General features: G+C 33.7%; 1 protein-coding gene across 2 annotated transcripts; it reads left to right on the top strand.

The window, feature by feature from the left end:
* The first annotated feature begins 9,624 nt into the window (after window positions 1–9,624).
* Window positions 9,625–13,842, top strand: LOC139857294 (uncharacterized). 2 transcript variants are annotated; one of them, XM_071846027.1, is made up of 8 exons: window positions 9,625–10,132; window positions 10,323–10,482; window positions 10,578–10,639; window positions 10,827–10,921; window positions 11,224–11,337; window positions 11,412–11,477; window positions 11,600–11,697; window positions 11,807–13,842. In XM_071846027.1, exons 1-8 carry the CDS (start codon window positions 9,787–9,789, stop codon window positions 13,512–13,514), a joined length of 2,649 nt encoding a protein of 882 aa, XP_071702128.1. In that variant the 5' UTR covers window positions 9,625–9,786; the 3' UTR covers window positions 13,515–13,842. The 2 variants fall into 2 exon arrangements, with proteins under 2 accessions (XP_071702128.1, XP_071702129.1); XM_071846028.1 differs by lacking the exons at window positions 9,625–10,132; window positions 10,323–10,482 and having other exon boundaries at window positions 10,599–10,639; window positions 10,838–10,921.
* Window positions 13,843–18,437: the final 4,595 nt, after the last annotated feature.

The raw sequence follows: 18,437 nt of genomic DNA, 5'->3' as shown, positions 1-18,437 counted from the left end.
TAGATTTTATTTGATACTTACCGTTTAACACAAAGTACACACCAAAAAAATTCATTTAGTAATGATACATCATTCAGATAATTCTTGTTAATTTCTAGTTCTCAAATAGAATTCGCGACTCTCCTCTGTTGATCAATACATAATTATCCGATGTCATGGGTTCATTTCACATGCGGCTTGATTTGTTCAAAGGTTAATTACAGGGGTGTGCGGGAGTGAGAAGCTATCTGCGCGGTTTATTATGATCTTTGGCGGTATTGCTGTGACACCCCCAAATAGGGCCTGGGGTATTTGTGTCTAATTATATCAAATCACAGTTGTATAAACGAGAACGACTCTACATGAGACGTTTTGTTGAGTTTTTGCAGCGGAAGATAAATATGTCTTTGATTGATATGATATGTAATGAAGACTCCAAGCATTGCAAGCAATCATCATCAAAGCAGTAGATATACAGCGGAAACAATATTCAAGTACCTGAGAATAAACATGCTTAAAAAGTCAACACGAGGTTGAGTGAGTTCATAGGTTTGTCATAAATAATGATTTCAGTAATAGTGTTAGACCACAAGATTTGTTTTCATAAGTAGATCACTCGGATCCAGTCAAGTTGATCTCCCGCAGGATCAAAAAGTTATGCCAGTGCGTGATATTTAGACTAAACGTTCAAGTTTGCCCCGTGACAAGTTGTTCTGTCCTTGTCGTTTAATTTCATTATCAAGTAATACAAAGACTTAGTCAAATGTATAGGGAACGTTACTCCCGATAGGCCTATCCCCAATAATTAAGAATGCCGCAGCAATTAAAAAATCACTGTAGGGACTTAGTCGGACATAGCCGGGTATAGCATAGTTTTAACAGTTGGTACTGATATTTAGACTAGACTTTCAAGTTTGCCCCGTAACAAGTTATCGTTTATACTTGTCGGTTGGGGACTTGCTGGTCATAGCCCAACATATCACAGTTTAATAGTTGGTACTTGTATTTAGACTAGACTTTCAAGTTTGCCCCGTAACAAGTTATCGTTTATACTTTTCGGTTGGGGACTTGCTGGTCATAGCCCAACATATCACAGTTTAATAGTTGATACGTGTAAAACAGTTATAAAAGTTGCGCATGTATTCTCAGCCCAAAAATATAGATAAAAAGGGAGCTATGAAAACTCACATTAAATAGCAGTTGAAGTATTCCACGCAAGAAGGAAAGTAAAGCAAGTAAGTGATCTGGATATCAACCTTGAGGTATAACGTTTGATTAGTTAATGTCTAACTTGACATAAAGTATGTTTATTAATATAGCAACTATATTGACAGTGACGGTTTTCGAGAAAACTTCCTATTTCTCAAAAGTTTCTATTTTTGGAAACCTACTATTTGTGAAAAACTTTCACTTATAGTAAGCTTCTAGTTTAAGAATGTTCGGGTTATAATTCTTAACAAAGATGTTGTACAATCTCGCCCAAACTTCGTCGCTAACATGCAAGTCACTCGAATGATCTATTGTTACCGAGCGGCCCAGGATCTCTTGACCAGAATCTAAGTCTTGGCATTCGAGATCCACAAGCGTCCCATAATGGTAACAAGGATCACCCTAGGCCACAAGTAGCGGTGATGTTTGTAGTCTTTGTACGCTATCTTTAATTATAACCTTCACGTTAGGTGCGTACATATATATTCATTAATTCGATTTTAATTATAACTCCTATATATTAATTCATAAAAATACTTTTATAATTTTTAGTAACATATATTACTAATTATAACATGTTATTTATTTTAATTTTAATTGCATATAATTTATAACATTATTTACATGTTTCGGTAAAAAAAATCGAAGTAAATAGTAAAAAGTAAAAAGTAAAAAGTAAAAAGTAAGAAAAGAATACTTACTAGTAGTAATTCTTCAAAGAGAGAATGAGAGAAATTTTGGTGTGAGTTTGAATGAGAAATGAGGGGTATTTATACTTGAAAAAATTAGGTAAAAAGAATAAAATAATTAAAAGAAAAAGAAATATTTTAATTTTTAATGGGATTTTAAAATTCAAAAGTATTAAATGTTAGGTCATGGGATAATGCACAAAATAAAATAATAAAAGTAGTTTTCCATTATAATTTTTAATTAAAAAGTAATTTATTTATTTATTTATTTATTTTATTAAAAAAAATCATTTATTTTAAGGATTTTTTTTATATATATTTTTTTTTAAAATAAACAAATTGATTTACTACTTTTCCAAGAATATTTGTCAATATTTTTTTTATTCATAATAACAATACTGATAATAAAGATATTAATTATTGATATCTTGTTTAAAAAGGATATTAATAATAATAATATTAATATATCAAATTAATGCGTAATTATTTACAAATAATTGTTCGTGAATCGTCGGAATTAGTCGAGGTTAAATGAAATCATATAAAGATTTTTGTTTAAATTTTGCCGGAAATTTACGGGTTGTCACAGTATCCCCCTGTTAATAGAAATTTCGTCCCGAAATTTAGTTGTTGCCATCAGTCGGCGTTGTTTGTAAACAGGTGAGGATATTTTCGTTTTATTTGGTCTTCACGTTCCCAGGTATGCTCGAGGCCTTTCGTGAATTCCAACTAATAGGATATTGTTTTGTTTCTAGCGTTTAAATCTTATAATCCATAAATTCTACGAAGTACATTTTATTATTAATGCGGAGGTTATCTAAAGGATTTAACAAGAGTGTCATTGATTAGATTTTCCTCAGAAAGAGATGATGATGTTATACAAGCATTTCAATATACATGAAATGTGTGATGAATAATAGTGAGCTTATTTAAACCTTGAACGTTTATGCCACAATATTAGGGTAGACAAAATAGAGAGGAGTTCATGAAAATCATAATCATGAAATTTGATAGAGACCGTCATTCTTTATAACAAGAATGATGAATATGAGTTGAAAAATAGAGTTTTATCGACATTAAATAATATGGATAAAACGATTCGATTATAGAAAGAGTATAAATGAAACTATCACAAAAGAGTGAAATGAAGAAATTAAATGTTCACCTTAACTTTTGATATGGTTAAAGTTGATTTCCGTAATTCAAGGGATTTAAAGAAATCTTCATAATCTTTATAAGATTTGATTCTCCGGTAATTAAGAAAATTAGGATTTTCTTTAATTAAATGCGGTGAATTGTCTCGATTGTCGTGTCTAGAATTTCGCTATAAATTAGCTTCTTCCATTTCATTATCTTCACCACTTCTATACTTTCTTCCTCAATTCATACTTCCAAAGATTGTGAAAATGCTCTATCCATTTCTTATCCTGGATATCTTTCTGACTATTGTTTCAGTCATTCTTCTTTTTCATTTACCACCAGAGGAATTTGTTTTTTTCTACTTTTATCTTGGGATTATAGTGTTTTTAATTCTCCTGTGTCTTTATGTCGCTATACGCATTGATATACACGGTTTGTAATTTCGGTGTCGTTATCAGGCTTTATATTTTCCCTTATATGTCGAAGCTCTTTGCCTTTTTATTCTCCTCTCGACTCTAAGTAAAGCGAGTAATGGTCCAGAATTTGTAGGTATGAAGTTTTGAATGATCATAATATACAAAGCAGAAAGGAAAGGTAATAGCACGATTTGATTTGTCAAATTACCAGAATATTCGGAAAAGATAGAACTATCAAGAAAATATGTCCTTGATATGTTTAGAGATTTAAGTAGAATGTAAGAGTCGTGTAACATGGCAAATAATGATTATAAAGTTTATGAATCATCATCTTCCATTAAAAATTTATCATGGCTTACTGTAATATAATCACGTTGGCCTGACGTCATTATATTATACTAACTCATGCTTCAATTCCCAACACTTCTTCAAAACATTTATAATTTAAACTTGAATATAGAAACTAAAACAGTTTCCTTTATGATGTGATAAAGTTATGGCAAAGAGATAATTAATTGCGGACAAGAATCGTTATAAAGATATTTTCAGAAATATAGAGGATATTTATAACGAAAGATACGGTGATATCTTAGAATTTCTAAGATCGAAGGATGATAAAGAAGATTTGTCCGTAAAGGTTTAGAGTCAGGGGCAAAGTATTCGTTGATGACTTCAGCAGATATTGAATCGTTTGGATTCTTTGAAGGCAGATTTAATCTTTGTGATTTGTCCACAGCCTCCTTCATAGTTTGCTCAATCCGTTTTTTAGTTCCAAATCTGAGCTTATACCATTCTTTATCATCAAACTTTTGGCCCTTAAGACCTTCTACAATTTTGCTGTTTCCTCTGCATTTAATGCAGTCATATTTGAATCTTCGGTTATCAATGGTTTCAAGAAATTTTATTTTTAGATGATTAAACGCTGATTGTAATCGTCAACGGATCTAATGGTTAACGAATAGGCGTTATTGATTTTAAAAGTAATGAATGATAATTTTAGTGGTTTGATATGATAATTCATCATAAAATATGAATGAATACAATTCATGAGAATCAGAATTGAAAAATGTACAATGTAATATATTAATGTGAGATATAAATATTTCTAGGGTATTACCTACCCGTTAAAATATTTTCACAATTAACAGTTTGTACAAAAGAGTTTTAATTACAGTCTTTATGAAAATATACATACATATATATTTTCCTTCAGATGTAATCATGAATTTAATATAATATTAAACTCATTTGATTTACGATTGAAATGAGAATTAATAATCTCCAAAACCTTTAGAGATTTCATAATTGTCGCGAAATATTTCGCTAATGAAGTTATGAATCAATACATTCATCGTTACACTTGATTTATTATGAAATGGAGTTTATTGTGTTGAAGCAGTGATTAACAATTGTTAAGTCATTAACGAAGGGTGTACATCATAGCATATTAGTGATATGAATTAACCAAGTAGTACATACTAGTTGAGATTCACACGTAATTGCTTAGTACGACAAGATTTATTATTGTTCCAAATCATATATATATAAGGTATACATATATAATTCTTCGCGAATAATGAGTCAATACATCTTAACTCATTATTACTAATATTCCTTGGTATCTATGGGCGTATGATATTGATGTTTGAGGTACTGAGTGTGATGTTGAGGCGTGGGATGCGGATGTTATTGTTGATGAAGCTGATGCTGTTGGTGGTGATGCTGATGGTGCTTACAATTCTTGTGGTGTTGGTAATGTTGGTGGTACTGATGGTACTAGTGGTGTTGCTGGTGTTGCTTGTGGTACTTGGGTAGTAGGTGTGAGCCTAGCTTCCAAATCGTGCACCGTTTCCTCCAGGGTTTCTACTTTACGCTCGAGTCTATGAATTTGTTCTACCCATTCCTCCGTAAGGTTTGTCAATTCTTGATATTTAGTTCGAAGTCTTCTAACTTCTTCTAGTAATCCTATCTGATTAGAATTTGGGAGTAGAGGACGAATACTGTCTTGGGCTACATCGAGTCGACCTTCGAGGCCAAAAATCCTTGCGAAAAGAGTGTAAACGGTATTACGAACAGGTTCGCCGGTAAGCGGATCGAGTACTCTGACGTTTGGTGGTAAGTTTGGCTCAAGATAAGGAGTACCTTCTTCGTTTCTCCATAGGGTGAGTATTTCACGAACCCATCCCCATCTTCTGAAGAAATCACGGTAGTTGATCGGTTGTTGGGTCCCCGTCATGCTGTCTTCGGAACTAGAGGAATTTGAAGAATCGGGTGAGAAATCCATATTATATGTTTGGAATAGGGTTTGATATGAAATGAATACTGAATGATATATTTCTCTCCTTGAATACGTATATATAACAAAAAGATTTTCATAATTTACGGAGGAAATTTAGAAAAAGTGTTAGACAAAGTTTATTGGGATAGATATGATAAGATATGATTTGTCTATACTCCAATAATGGCAGTATGACGTGTCGAGATTATAAAATGATAAGTATGTAATCTAATAATCTTTCGATTAAAGACTTTCAATTCGTATACTGTGATAACCCAATGACATTTTCCGGTTCGCAAACTGATGCATAAAGGTATAAGGCATATAGGTACGTGATATAACAGGGAGTTATATACGTTCGAGTATGAATAGTAACAATTATAGTAGTTTCAAAAATCATGGATAATATTTCATGTAATACATATGTAATACACAAAACCATGATAGATGACATAGGAATGTCAAGAATTTTAGAAATCATGGTGTCGCATTTAAATGAGGTGGCGTAATTGGATAATACTTAGGAAAGTGAGCAGAATTCTTAGGTTGGCTCGGCATTCTAAGATAAGTAAAGTTTCTAAAGCATAGTGTAGCATTTAACAGTTAAAGGCAACAAGTAAAGGCACTACGGTCAAGGAAAGTTGTAGTCCTACATTGCTAAAGTACCTAATTGTATAAGGCACACATAAAATGCAATCCTGGTTCTCTACAACAACCTGCTCTGATACCAATCTTTGACACCCCCAAATAGGGCCTGGGGTATTTGTGTCTAATTATATCAAATCACAGTTGTATAAACGAGAACTACTCTACATGAGACGTTTTGTTGAGTTTTTGCAGCGGAAGATAAATATGTCTTTGATTGATATGATATGTAATGAAGACTCCAAGCATTGCAAGCAATCATCATCAAAGCAGTAGATATACAGCGGAAGCAATATTCAAGTACCTGAGAATAAACATGCTTAAAAAGTCAACACGAGGTTGAGTGAGTTCATAGGTTTGTCATAAATAATGATTTCAGTAATAGTGTTAGACCACAAGATTTGTTTTCATAAGTAGATCACTCAGATCCAGTCAAGTTGATCTCCCGCAGGATCAAAAAGTTATGCCAGTGCGTGATATTTAGACTAAACGTTCAAGTTTGCCCCGTGACAAGTTGTTCTGTCCTTGTCGTTTAATTTCATTATCAAGTAATACAAAGACTTAGTCAAATGTATCGGGGACGTTACTCCCGATAGGCCTATCCCCAATAATTAAGAATGCCGCAGCAATTAAAAATATCACTGTAGGGACTTAGTCGGACATAGCCGGGTATAGCATAGTTTTAACAGTTGGTACTGATATTTAGACTAGACATTCAAGTTTGCCCGTAACAAGTTATCGTTTATACTTGTCGGTTGGGGACTTGCTGGTCATAGCCCAACATATCACAGTTTAATAGTTGGTACTTGTATTTAGACTAGACTTTCAAGTTTGCCCCGTAACAAGTTATCGTTTATACTTTTCGGTTGGGGACTTGCTGGTCATAGCCCAACATATCACAGTTTAATAGTTGATACGTGTAAAACAGTTATAAAAGTTGCGCATGTATTCTCAGCCCAAAAATATAGATAAAAAGGGAGCTATGAAAACTCACATTAAATAGCAGTTGAAGTATTCCACGCAAGAAAGAAAGTAAAGCAAGTAAGAGATCTGGATATCAACCTTGAGGTATAACGTTTGATTAGTTAATGTCTAACTTGACATAAAGTATGTTTATTAATATAGCAACTATATTGACAGTGACGGTTTTCGAGAAAAGTTTCTATTTCTCAAAAGTTTCTATTTTTGGAAACCTACTATTTGTGAAAAACTTCCACTTATAGTAAGCTTCTAGTTTAAGAATGTTCGGGTTATAATTCTTAACAAAGATGTTGTACAATCTCGCCCAAACTTCGTCGCTAACATGCAAGTCACTCGAATGATCTATTGTTACCGAGCGGCCCAGGATCTCTTGATCAGAATCTAAGTCTTGGCATTCGAGATCCACAAGCGTCCCATAATGGTAACAAGGATCACCCTAGGCCACAAGTAGCGGTGATGTTTGTAGTCTTTGTACGCTATCTTTAATTATAACCTTCACGTTAGGTGCGCACATATATATTCATTAATTCGATTTTATTTATAACTCCTATATATTAATTCATAAAAATACTTTTATAATTTTTAGTAACATATATTACTAATTATAACATGTTATTTATTTTAATTTTAATTACATATAATTTATAACATTATTTACATGTTTCGGTAAAAAAAAAATAAACCGAAGTAAATAGTAAAAAGTAAAAAGTAAAAAGTAAGAAAAGAATACTTACTAGTAGTAATTCTTCAAAGAGAGAATGAGAGAAATTTTGGTGTGAGTTTGAATGAGAAATGAGGGGTATTTATACTTGAAAAAATTAGGTAAAAAGAATAAAATAATTAAAAGAAAAAGAAATATTTTAATTTTTAATGGGATTTTAAAATTCAAAAGTATTAAATGTTAGGTCATGGGATAATGCACAAAATAAAATAATAAAAGTAGTTTTCCATTATAATTTTTAATTAAAAAGTAATTTATTTATTTATTTATTTTATTAAAAAAATCATTTATTTTAAGGATTTTTTTTATATATATATTTTTTTAAAATAAACAAATTGATTTACTACTTTTTCAAGAATATTTGTCAATATTTTTTTTATTCATAATAACAATACTGATAATAAAGATATTAATTATTGATATCTTGTTTAAAAAGGATATTAATAATAATAATATTAATATATCAAATTAATGCGTAATTATTTACAAATAATTGTTCGTGAATCGTCGGAATTAGTCGAGGTTAAATGAAATCATATAAAGATTTTTGTTTAAATTTTGCCGGAAATTTACGGGTTATCACAGTTGCAGGTGTGGGTCCGAGAATTTGAAAATTGTTTGGGTAATGTCCTTGTTTGGGTATTGTTGCTTTGTGATGATAATTAACCGATGGGTTCTAGTACCTTTAGCATCTTGATTTTGATATTGCGATGTGATTTGTTTGTCAATTTAATGGTGTGAGGTAATTTGGGGGAGTTTCATTTGGTCCAGTTTCACTTGGATTATCTAATATTTGCATTATTTATAGTTGTCTCTCTGTGGCATCTCTCTTTATTTTTCCCGTATCTCGACGAAGCGCCACCCGACTCAAATGAGTCGTTGTTATTGTTTCTCAGTATATTTGATAGTGAGCTATGATTCATGTATACTACTACTTGGTGGGATTATTTTTTTCTTTAAAGTGTCAATACATCCCTTGAAACCTCTTGAGGTCTTGGTGGAGTCAACGGTCTTTGTAGTTGGATCAGAATCGTTTGGCTATTTCTTGGTAGTCAGGTATTGGCTTCTTGACGTCTTCTATGTCGGGCATGTTTTGTCTCTATATGGTGTGTAGACGTTCGTGGGTTATGTTTTTTACGGGTCTTGGGTTGCTTCAAGTTACTTTAGGCTGCATCAAAGTCACAATTCACGCAGTCAAATGTAAGTCCATGATTTACTTTCTGATAGTTTTCTCAATTTATGTTATGCGGAGTCGCGAGTTTAAATTGTCGCAATTGTCGTTTCAAGTGTTTTGTTTGAATTGTGTTAGGCATTTGGTTGTTTGTTCGATGTCGACATAGTCAAATTTAACATATAGTTGAATTAGATCGATTAAGTCTAGTCAATCAGGCTTGTTTGAGTCTAAACAATATTCAATTTAATCATCTATTGTAATTGTAATTTAATTTTCGTTTTACTCTAAATAAAAGAAAAAACAAAATAGACTTGTTTTAGGTAAGACAAAATTTGTTTTTATTGTGAGATGAAGAATGGGTTAGCTGATTTCATTCGAGCTTGCAGCCCAAGTAACACACGACACCGTTTCAACCCCCACTCCGACTTCCAAATCCAGATTGCAAATTAATATTCCGTACTTCACAGAGAATAATCATCGTCACAGTCATCATAACCTTTATCACCCTAAAACCCTAATCAACTATTTCAAGCACAAACAAACCTCTTATTATAATGTCGAATCATCAACGATACTCACGCAGCACGAATCGAACTCAACAACAAAAATTTGTACCTAAATCAACGCCATCTCAATCGTTTCCAAATCAAACGCTCTCCAATTCGTTACGAAATCAACATTCATCTTCATCTGGCAGTAGTAGTAATTCCGATGGTCAGCGCAGGCATCACGGCGGTGGCAATTTTGTAAATTACTTGCCACAAGATGAAGCGGTTGCAGCAGGTTTAGGTGCTGAAGAAGGTGGTTTAGATACCGTTGAATCTCAATCCGCCATTGATTTATTGAATCGAGAGTGTTCTCGTTTGCTCAAATTAAACCCTAAGGATTTTTGGACAACAGGTTTATCAATTGCAGTTGATTATAATTGCTTATATTTGTCCGTTGTATTATAATTATAATTATAATTATAATTATAATTATTATTATAATTATTATTATTATAAATATAAATATATGTATGAGTTACAAATTCCCCTATGCAATACATTTTGGAAGTAATTATTTAGTTATTTTATGTTTTGGTGATCAGTGGCTAGTGATACATCTCTTCATGAATTTTTGGAAAGTTACTTGAAGTTTAGGAGTAGATGGTACGACTTTCCGTATCGTGGAGCGAAGCGTATAGTTGCAGGGGTGATTGTTGGCGATTATGAGCTAAACCGACGTGTGTTAATGATTTTTTATCGAATGTATGTTTGGACTTCTTTTTATAGTTGTCAGTTTTTTCACAGTAATTTATATAAGTTTATTATTATGTTCATGGCTGCATGATTTTGCTTTGAAGGTCTTCAAATCGGGATCCTGGTGCCAAGGTGACTGATAGTTTAAGTGTAAAGGATCATGCAGGTGTGTTTACTCTGATACTCTTTTCTAGTCAAATGAACTTGCGTTCATGTACATCGTTTCAAAATAAGCTAGGCAAACAGTACTAAAATATCTGCGTTTAAGTTTGTATCACATTTGTTTACGAAAGGTAGCAGTTTGTTAACAGTAAATATTATGTGATATCCTTGTTTACTAGATATGCTTATAGTCATTTTGCAGGAAAAGAAGTTGCTCGACTTGCCTAAGTTGCTAGACATATGTGCTATTTATGGTCATGAGAATGAAGACTTGATCCGATCAATTGTAAGCTTTGTGTACCAAGTGATTTCCGTGGTTTCTTTTTTAGATTTCAAATAATCTAGTTGCTCGAATCTGATAATAATAAGTGATCAAACTATGTTGACTTGTGCCAGAAAGTAACTTGATTTGTTTGCTTTTAAATTACTGTATTGACTCGTGCGAAATGCAAATTGCTGCACTGTTTGCTTGTGAATTAGCTGTTTATCATAAATGTTGCGTTTGCTCTGAATTTACATTAGAACTTCTTTTCTAATCACTTTTGCTGCATTTAATATGTATCAGTCTTGATTTATTCTTTTTATCAGGTCACCAATGCAATACAAGCTCAGCCTTCGATCCATGATAGTTTCTCTGCAGCTATTTCTCATTTTCTTAGCATAGTTCATACCATGTATGAGCGTTGTACCACATCTATAGAGGTATTCTTCCTTAATAATATTATTTGCTATTCTTTTGCGTATTAAATAGTTTCAGCTGATGGGTTGAAATATAGGTACTATTATCATCTCCTGTACCTCAAGATGATGGTTCCACTCGTCTTCGCTCAGACTATTTAGAGGTGAGAAATTTTCGTAACTAGAATGTAATTACTCTTATTTGTTTTCTGCTATTTGTTAAAATCATGTTCATGAAAATAGTTTTTTTCCCTTCGTTATGTGTGTACTTTATATATTCTTCTAGGTGATGGATTTTATAAATGATGCTATCGTATCAATGGATGCCTTGATTAGTGCTTACAAACAGGCAGCTCTGTATTTTTCTTGCCCTGTTTTGACCAGGTACTTTTCACTTTTGCTTGTTCCTGTATTCACCTAAGATTTGTACAAAAAAATTTCAAATGTTTTATGTTGCTGAATATTAAATACTAATATATTTACTTGTTTGCAGCTATGGAAGTGATGAATTGCTTAAAATCCTTGCTAGACTGCATGATTCCTTATTACCAACTTTGCAACAGGGGTTCCAAATAATATTTACAACAAAGAAAGATGACATGTTGTCAAAAGTTGGCATTAGTCTGAAAATCTTATCATCTAGAATAACCAATTTTAGCTGGAATTTACTAAATTTATGTTACTTAAGTGAAGAATTGTTTAAGGAGAGTATTCTTATTCCATCTGCTTCAAAGATATTTCCAGCCCAAGTGGAAGATCCAACCATCAGAGCAGACATTTTGATTCAAACATTTCGAGAAATCAGTGAAGAATGTTCAACTATTAAAGATGGAACAAACCTCAATAATACACTTCTTCAAAGTATTGAAAATAACTACCAACTGATAAACAGACTTGAAATCTTACAGAATGAAAGATGGATCTCAATGGATAATGAACAGTTGAAATTTCTTTCTGGAATCATATCAGTTTCAACAAGCAAAAGTATACCACATTTGTCATCAAACAAAGCGGTGGAAATGGATGAAGATGATGCTATAATTGAATCAAAAATCAGTCAAGTGAAAGATTTGTTTCCTGATTATGGTAAAGGCTTCATATCTGCTTGTCTTGATGTGTATAATAACAATCCTGAAGAAGTCATTCAGAGAATTCTAGAAGGAACCCTTCATAGTGATCTACTTTCTCTTGATACTTCCCTAGCGGTTGTCCCGCCCAAAACCGCCGCTCCTTCCGCTAGCATCAAAGATAAAGGTAAAGGAAAGTTGGTTGAAGATTTAACTCCCGCACCTGCACCCGGACCCACTTCCACTTCGACATCTATATCTGCACCTGCAAACGTGTTGCCTCAATCTTCATCGTCTTCGTCCTCTTCAGTTGGAAGATTTATCAGGAAATCTACAACGAATGTTCCTGATAATCAGTTTCTTAATTCGAAAGACGAAACGGCTAACAGTTTTGCTCTTCAATCAATGCGTGAGTATGAAGATGAGTATGATGATTCTTTTGATGATCTTGGTTTAGGAGTGGGTGATTCTGGACTGGATGATTTGAATGAAAAGGTAAATTCCAGTGAGACTTCTTCTGCTTCAGATGCTTATCGATGGGGGTCAAGACAAAAACCCCAGTTTTTTGTTAAAGATGGTAAGAATTACAGTTACAAAGTATCGGGGTCTGTGGCGGCTGCTAATTACAATGAAGCGTCTATCGTTAATCAAGCTCAAAAAGGCATGATTCATGGGCTTGGTAAGGGAGGTAATTTTCCTTTAGGTGCAGCACAAAAGATTATGGAAGTTAATGAAGGTGTAGGGAATAGTAACTATAACCAGAATGTTGATATGAAATCAAGTGAAAGGCAGTATGAGGAGCAACACCAAGTGGGTGGAAGAGGGAAAGGGAGAGGATGGGGTAGGGGTAGTATTGGAAATTCACAAAGTGTAACAGAACGGGAAGATAGGAATGAGTTTGGTAGTGAACGTGGAAGAGGGGGTAGAGGGAGAGGTAGGAGAGGAGGGGGTAGGGGTATTATCGGAAATGAACAAAATGTGTTGGAGTCGAATGAAGGGGAAGATGGTAACGAGTTTGGAGAGCGTGGAAGAGGGGGTAGAGGGAGAGGAGGGAGAAGAGGAGGGGGTAGGACGAATCATTACCGGAAAGATCAAGCTATGAAAAAACACTTTTCAGGTTTGGGTGGATTTTGAGTACGTTTTTGAAAGAATTTTGTTATGGTTTTGGTATAGAAAAACTATGTTGTTCTTCGGTTGATTATGGTTTACACAGGTGGCTGTTTGGTTAAGATGAGGCCGTTAATCATTAACCAGATTATATATACTGTGCGGACGAATCCCTGTTTTCTTTGTTTTATGACGTTGAGTGGAAATGGAGTCTTCTTTATACTTATCTGAGCTGAACTGCAGTATATTCTTGCTTTTTTTTTCCCGTTCTTATCATGGTTTTATTAGTTTATCTAGTCTCTTGGTTGTTTATTATTATCAAGTATATATACATATACATGGGCCCTATAAATTATGTTACTAGTTCCCGTGATGGTAAGTGTTTGAATATTTAGTTTGCAACCGTTTATAACCAAATTTAAATTAACCCCAAAAAATGTATTTTCTCTCTCCTGACTAGGCGATTTGGCGGGAACTCATTCTTCCGTCATTTTTGCCCTAATTTTGATTTTTACATCTCAATTTTCAGCAATTAAACAGTATTTTGTACAGATCCGTATTCCTAAACACGTTAGAGATACTCGATTTAGTTCTAGTTTGGTTCTGATCTTCATAATGTCTCCTAATCGTCGCAATTCAAAGCGAAAAATTAAAATTCCTATCAAATTTTCGAATACAATTCATAGCATGAAATCAAAGGAGATATCAAGCGAAGTTAGCTCAGAAGTGGATTGCGAGGTTGATTTACAGGATGTAGAGATCAATCACAAGGAGAACAGTGAGGAATTAAACATCAAGTGTGCATATCAATATCCTCCTCTCGGTATGCATAACAATTCTGTATCTAAACAGTCTAATAAGTCTGCTACGGTTGATAATATAGATTCTGTTGATAATATGCCTAAGGTTGTAGTTACTAAGTCTGATGATACTATAGATTCTGTTGATACGGGTCTTAAGGTTGTAGATACTAAGTCTGATGATACTGTGCGTAAGGCTGTAATGCCTAATTCTTATGCTAGAATAGTGAATGAGGAAATAGATAAGAAACTATGCTTTGTGCCATTCACAGTTGATGAGGATGGTACTGAGATTGTTGTTTTTGATGAAGTATTTGTGGAAGAAGGTGCTAGTAGGTGGAATAAAACTGCATATGGTTATATCATTGGGGGGAATATGCCATATGGTCAATTGCAGTTTAATCTTAGGAAGATGTGGAATAAATATGGTATAAGAGAAATCACAATGGATCAAAATCAGATTTGTTATTTCAAATTTAGAAGTATGGAAGGTATGAATGAGGTTATTGAACAGGGACCTTGGATTGTGAATGATAAGCCACTGTTTGTTGGTAAATGGAGTCCTGAATTGAATATTGAAAAAGTTGAACCTTCAAAATTGCCGGTTTGGGTTAAACTATCAAATGTTCCATTAGAGGCTTGGAGTTCCAAAGGAATTAGTGCTATTTCAAGTAAACTTGGTAAGCCAATTGTAATGGATAACACAACTGCAAGTATGTGTAATAAAGGGACTGGGAGAGTAGGATATGCAAGGGTTATGGTAGAAATGGAAGCATCAAAGGGTTATCCTGATCATGTGGACATATACTACAGAGATAAAATGAATGTTACTAAGGGTGTTAAGAAAGTGAAAGTGGATTATGATTGGAAACCAGCCATGTGCTCCCATTGTGCTGTTTTTGGTCATAACCATGATGTATGCAAGATAAGACCTAGAACTAGTGCTGAAATGGAGGTGAAAACTAACAAAGTGGTTACTGATAAGGAAGGGTTTGTGGAAGTTAGGAATAAAAAGAATGATTATAAGGCTAAACAACAAGTGAAACAAAAGGATCCAATTAAGCAGGTGTATGTGCCTAAGAATAAGGCTGAAACTCCTGATAAAATGTGGAACTTGAATGATAATGTTATGAAAGGGCTGAAACAATCTTTGAACAAGTATGCAGTTCTATCAGACCATGATGAAGAAAGTTATTCTTCAAAAGAAGTTCAAGAGATTCCAAGTGAGGATGATATCTTAGAATTCACTGCAAATGCTAAAACTGCAGTGGGTGATAATGAGGTATATGGTAAAGATCCAGCATTGCTGGAGAAGGTGATTTAAGTTTAATGGATTTTAAAGTTGCCTGCTGGAATATTAGGGGTATGTGTCATAAGGATAAACAAGATGAATTAAAGGATTTTATCAAAGAGGAGAATGTTAGTGTTTGTGCCATTTTGGAAACTCATTTAAAACCTAATATTGATAAAGCTTGAAACTATGTGTTTGGTAGGTGGAGTTGGGTTTCCAATATTGGGTTGAGCTTTAATAGTTGTCGAATTGTTCTTGGGTGGGATAATACAAAGGTGAATCTGATGGTTGTTCAAGTTGCTAGACAGGTGATATTATGCCTCATTGAAACAGTAGATAAATGTTCAAAATTCTATTGCAGTTTCATTTATGCTAGTAATAGTGGTTCAGAAAGAAACTTATTATGGAATGAATTGCTTGGTCATGCTAATATTTCTCAACATCAGCCATGGCTATTGATGGGTGACTTCAATGTTACTAGGAATGTTAATGAGCATAGTGCAGGGTGTTCTCACATGACTGAAGAGATGATAAGCTTTAATAAATGTATTTGTGATATTGAGGTGGAGGATCTAGGTAGCACTGGTTTTTACTTCACATGGACAAAATCTTTGAAGAATCCTTTATGTAATGTGTTAAGAAAATTGGACAGGATCATGTGTAATGAGGTATTTCTTACCAGCTACTCAAATGCATATGGTATATTCCATCCCTTTATGATTTCCGATCACAGTCCTGCAGTCTTAGGCATTCCAAATGGTTTAATTAAGAGAAAGAGATCTTTTAGGTTCATGAATCATGTGGCCTATAAAGAGAATTTTCTGAAAATAGTTGAGGAAAAATGGAAGACTAATGTTACTGGTTATAAGATGTTCCAAGTGGTCTCAAAAATGAAACATCTTAAGAAGGATCTGAACAGGTTGAATTGGGAAGGAGGTAATGTTTTCACAAAAGTTAAAGAATTGAAAGGGAAACTCAAACAATGCCAAAGTGATGTAGAAAAGATGCCTCATGATTTCCATTGTAGAGCAATGGCCTCTGCTATTATGGTAGAGTATGAAAAAGCTAAAGTGGAAGAGCTTATTGTTCTTAAACAAAAAGCCAAAATTAAATGGCTTGAAGAGGGAGACAGAAATACTAGGTTCTTTCATAGTATTATAAAGAGTAGAAAACAGAGGTGCAGGATTGATAATATTTGTGATGAGAATGGGATCAACTTTTGTGATAATCAAGTGGGAGAGCAGTTTGTTAAGCATTTTAAGAAGCTTTTGGGAGAAGGCAGAGAGTGCAAACAAGTTAGTGAAATGGGGGACATTTTTATTACAAAGTTAGATGCCACAGAAGCTCTTGAGATGGTTAGGCCTATTCAAGATGAAGAAATCAAGAATGCTGTAACATCCCGTCTTTTTCCGTTTACTTTTTCGTTTATTTATTTAAAGTCCGTTATATGATTATAACATCTTTCGTTAATACGCGTATTTAAAATATCTCGTTTAGGTAATTCACGCACCCGCAACCGAACTCGAGGGACTAGTTTCGCCAAGGGAGCAAAGATGTGACTAGCTTTTGACTAGTCAACCCCCACCTCCCTTTCTTTTTCATTTTCATTTCCATTTTCTTTTACTACTTTCACAATTTCTCTCAAACTTCATCACAAAGAATCATCATCCATTTCAAATCTAGCAAGCTTCAATCCAAACAAATTACATATTTGGAATCCTTGCAACTTCCTCTTCGATTCCATACCGATTACATCTAATTTGGGTAACTTTCTAAAATCACTAGATTTTGTGTTCTTGATGTTTTTAACTTATAAAGTTGTTAATTAGTGTCTATGGCTCAAGTCTAACATGAATATATGATTTATATGTTCGATCTTGTTATTTTAGTAACTAGCATGAACTTGAAAGTTTGGTGTGTTTGATTGATGATTTGGTTGCTTAAATGTTGTTGTTATGATAAAGTGAAAGTATTAAATGTGTTCCTAGTATCGCTAGCTTCAATTTGATGTGTAGGTTGCTTTAGAAAACTTCATGAACTTGATTAGTGATTTTGGTGAAATTGGGTTAGGGTTTGATGAACTTGAAATGGACTTTTGATGCTTTGAATGACACGAAATGTTATTTGTAAGTGTTAGGTTGTATTGTATGCTTGATTACCTTCGAAACGGCATATCATTCATGTAAATTAGTTGTCGAATCATCGAATTGCATTTATGAACTTGAATGCATTAAATGAGGAGCTTTGAATGAAATTTTTGGTTGTTGTAAAAGTAAATGTGATTGGTGAAATGTGTTTAGTTGTTTTCCTTGTCAAAATACCTTTCCGATGATATAAGATACATGTTTTGGTTGTTTGCGGGTCATAAATGGTGATTGCTTGAAGTTAGGTTCGTGCATTAAGCTTGGAAAACTGCCAGAATTTCTGTACAGGTACTGGCGCGGCGCGCCAAAGTGGGCTGACCAACTTGTCATTTAGAGGAAAAATGTTTGCTATGCTAGGGACCTCCGATTCACATGAAACTTGTTCTAATATGCTTATATATGAATAACTCGCACAGAAAAATAGTTCGGGACCCGACCCGAACGTGTTGACTTTTTCGTTGACTTTGACCGACCAAAGTTTGACTTTTTGTCAAACTTAACCAAATGATTATGCAATCTTTCTAACTTGTTTCTATACTTGTATCTTGCATGAAACTTGACAATTTGATTCACATGCTACATAATCGAGTCGTAACGAGCCATATGACTAATTGAACATCTTTGACCTATCGTGTTTACCGTTATTGATACGACCTATTTGTTTAGGTCAAGACTAGCATTGTTCTTTGCACACGTTACTTGTTGAAGTACTTAT

This window comes from Rutidosis leptorrhynchoides, chromosome 7, assembly GCF_046630445.1.
Source record: "Rutidosis leptorrhynchoides isolate AG116_Rl617_1_P2 chromosome 7, CSIRO_AGI_Rlap_v1, whole genome shotgun sequence".
NCBI lineage: Eukaryota > Viridiplantae > Streptophyta > Magnoliopsida > Asterales > Asteraceae > Rutidosis > Rutidosis leptorrhynchoides.
This window is presented reverse-complemented; position numbering and strand designations above follow the sequence as displayed.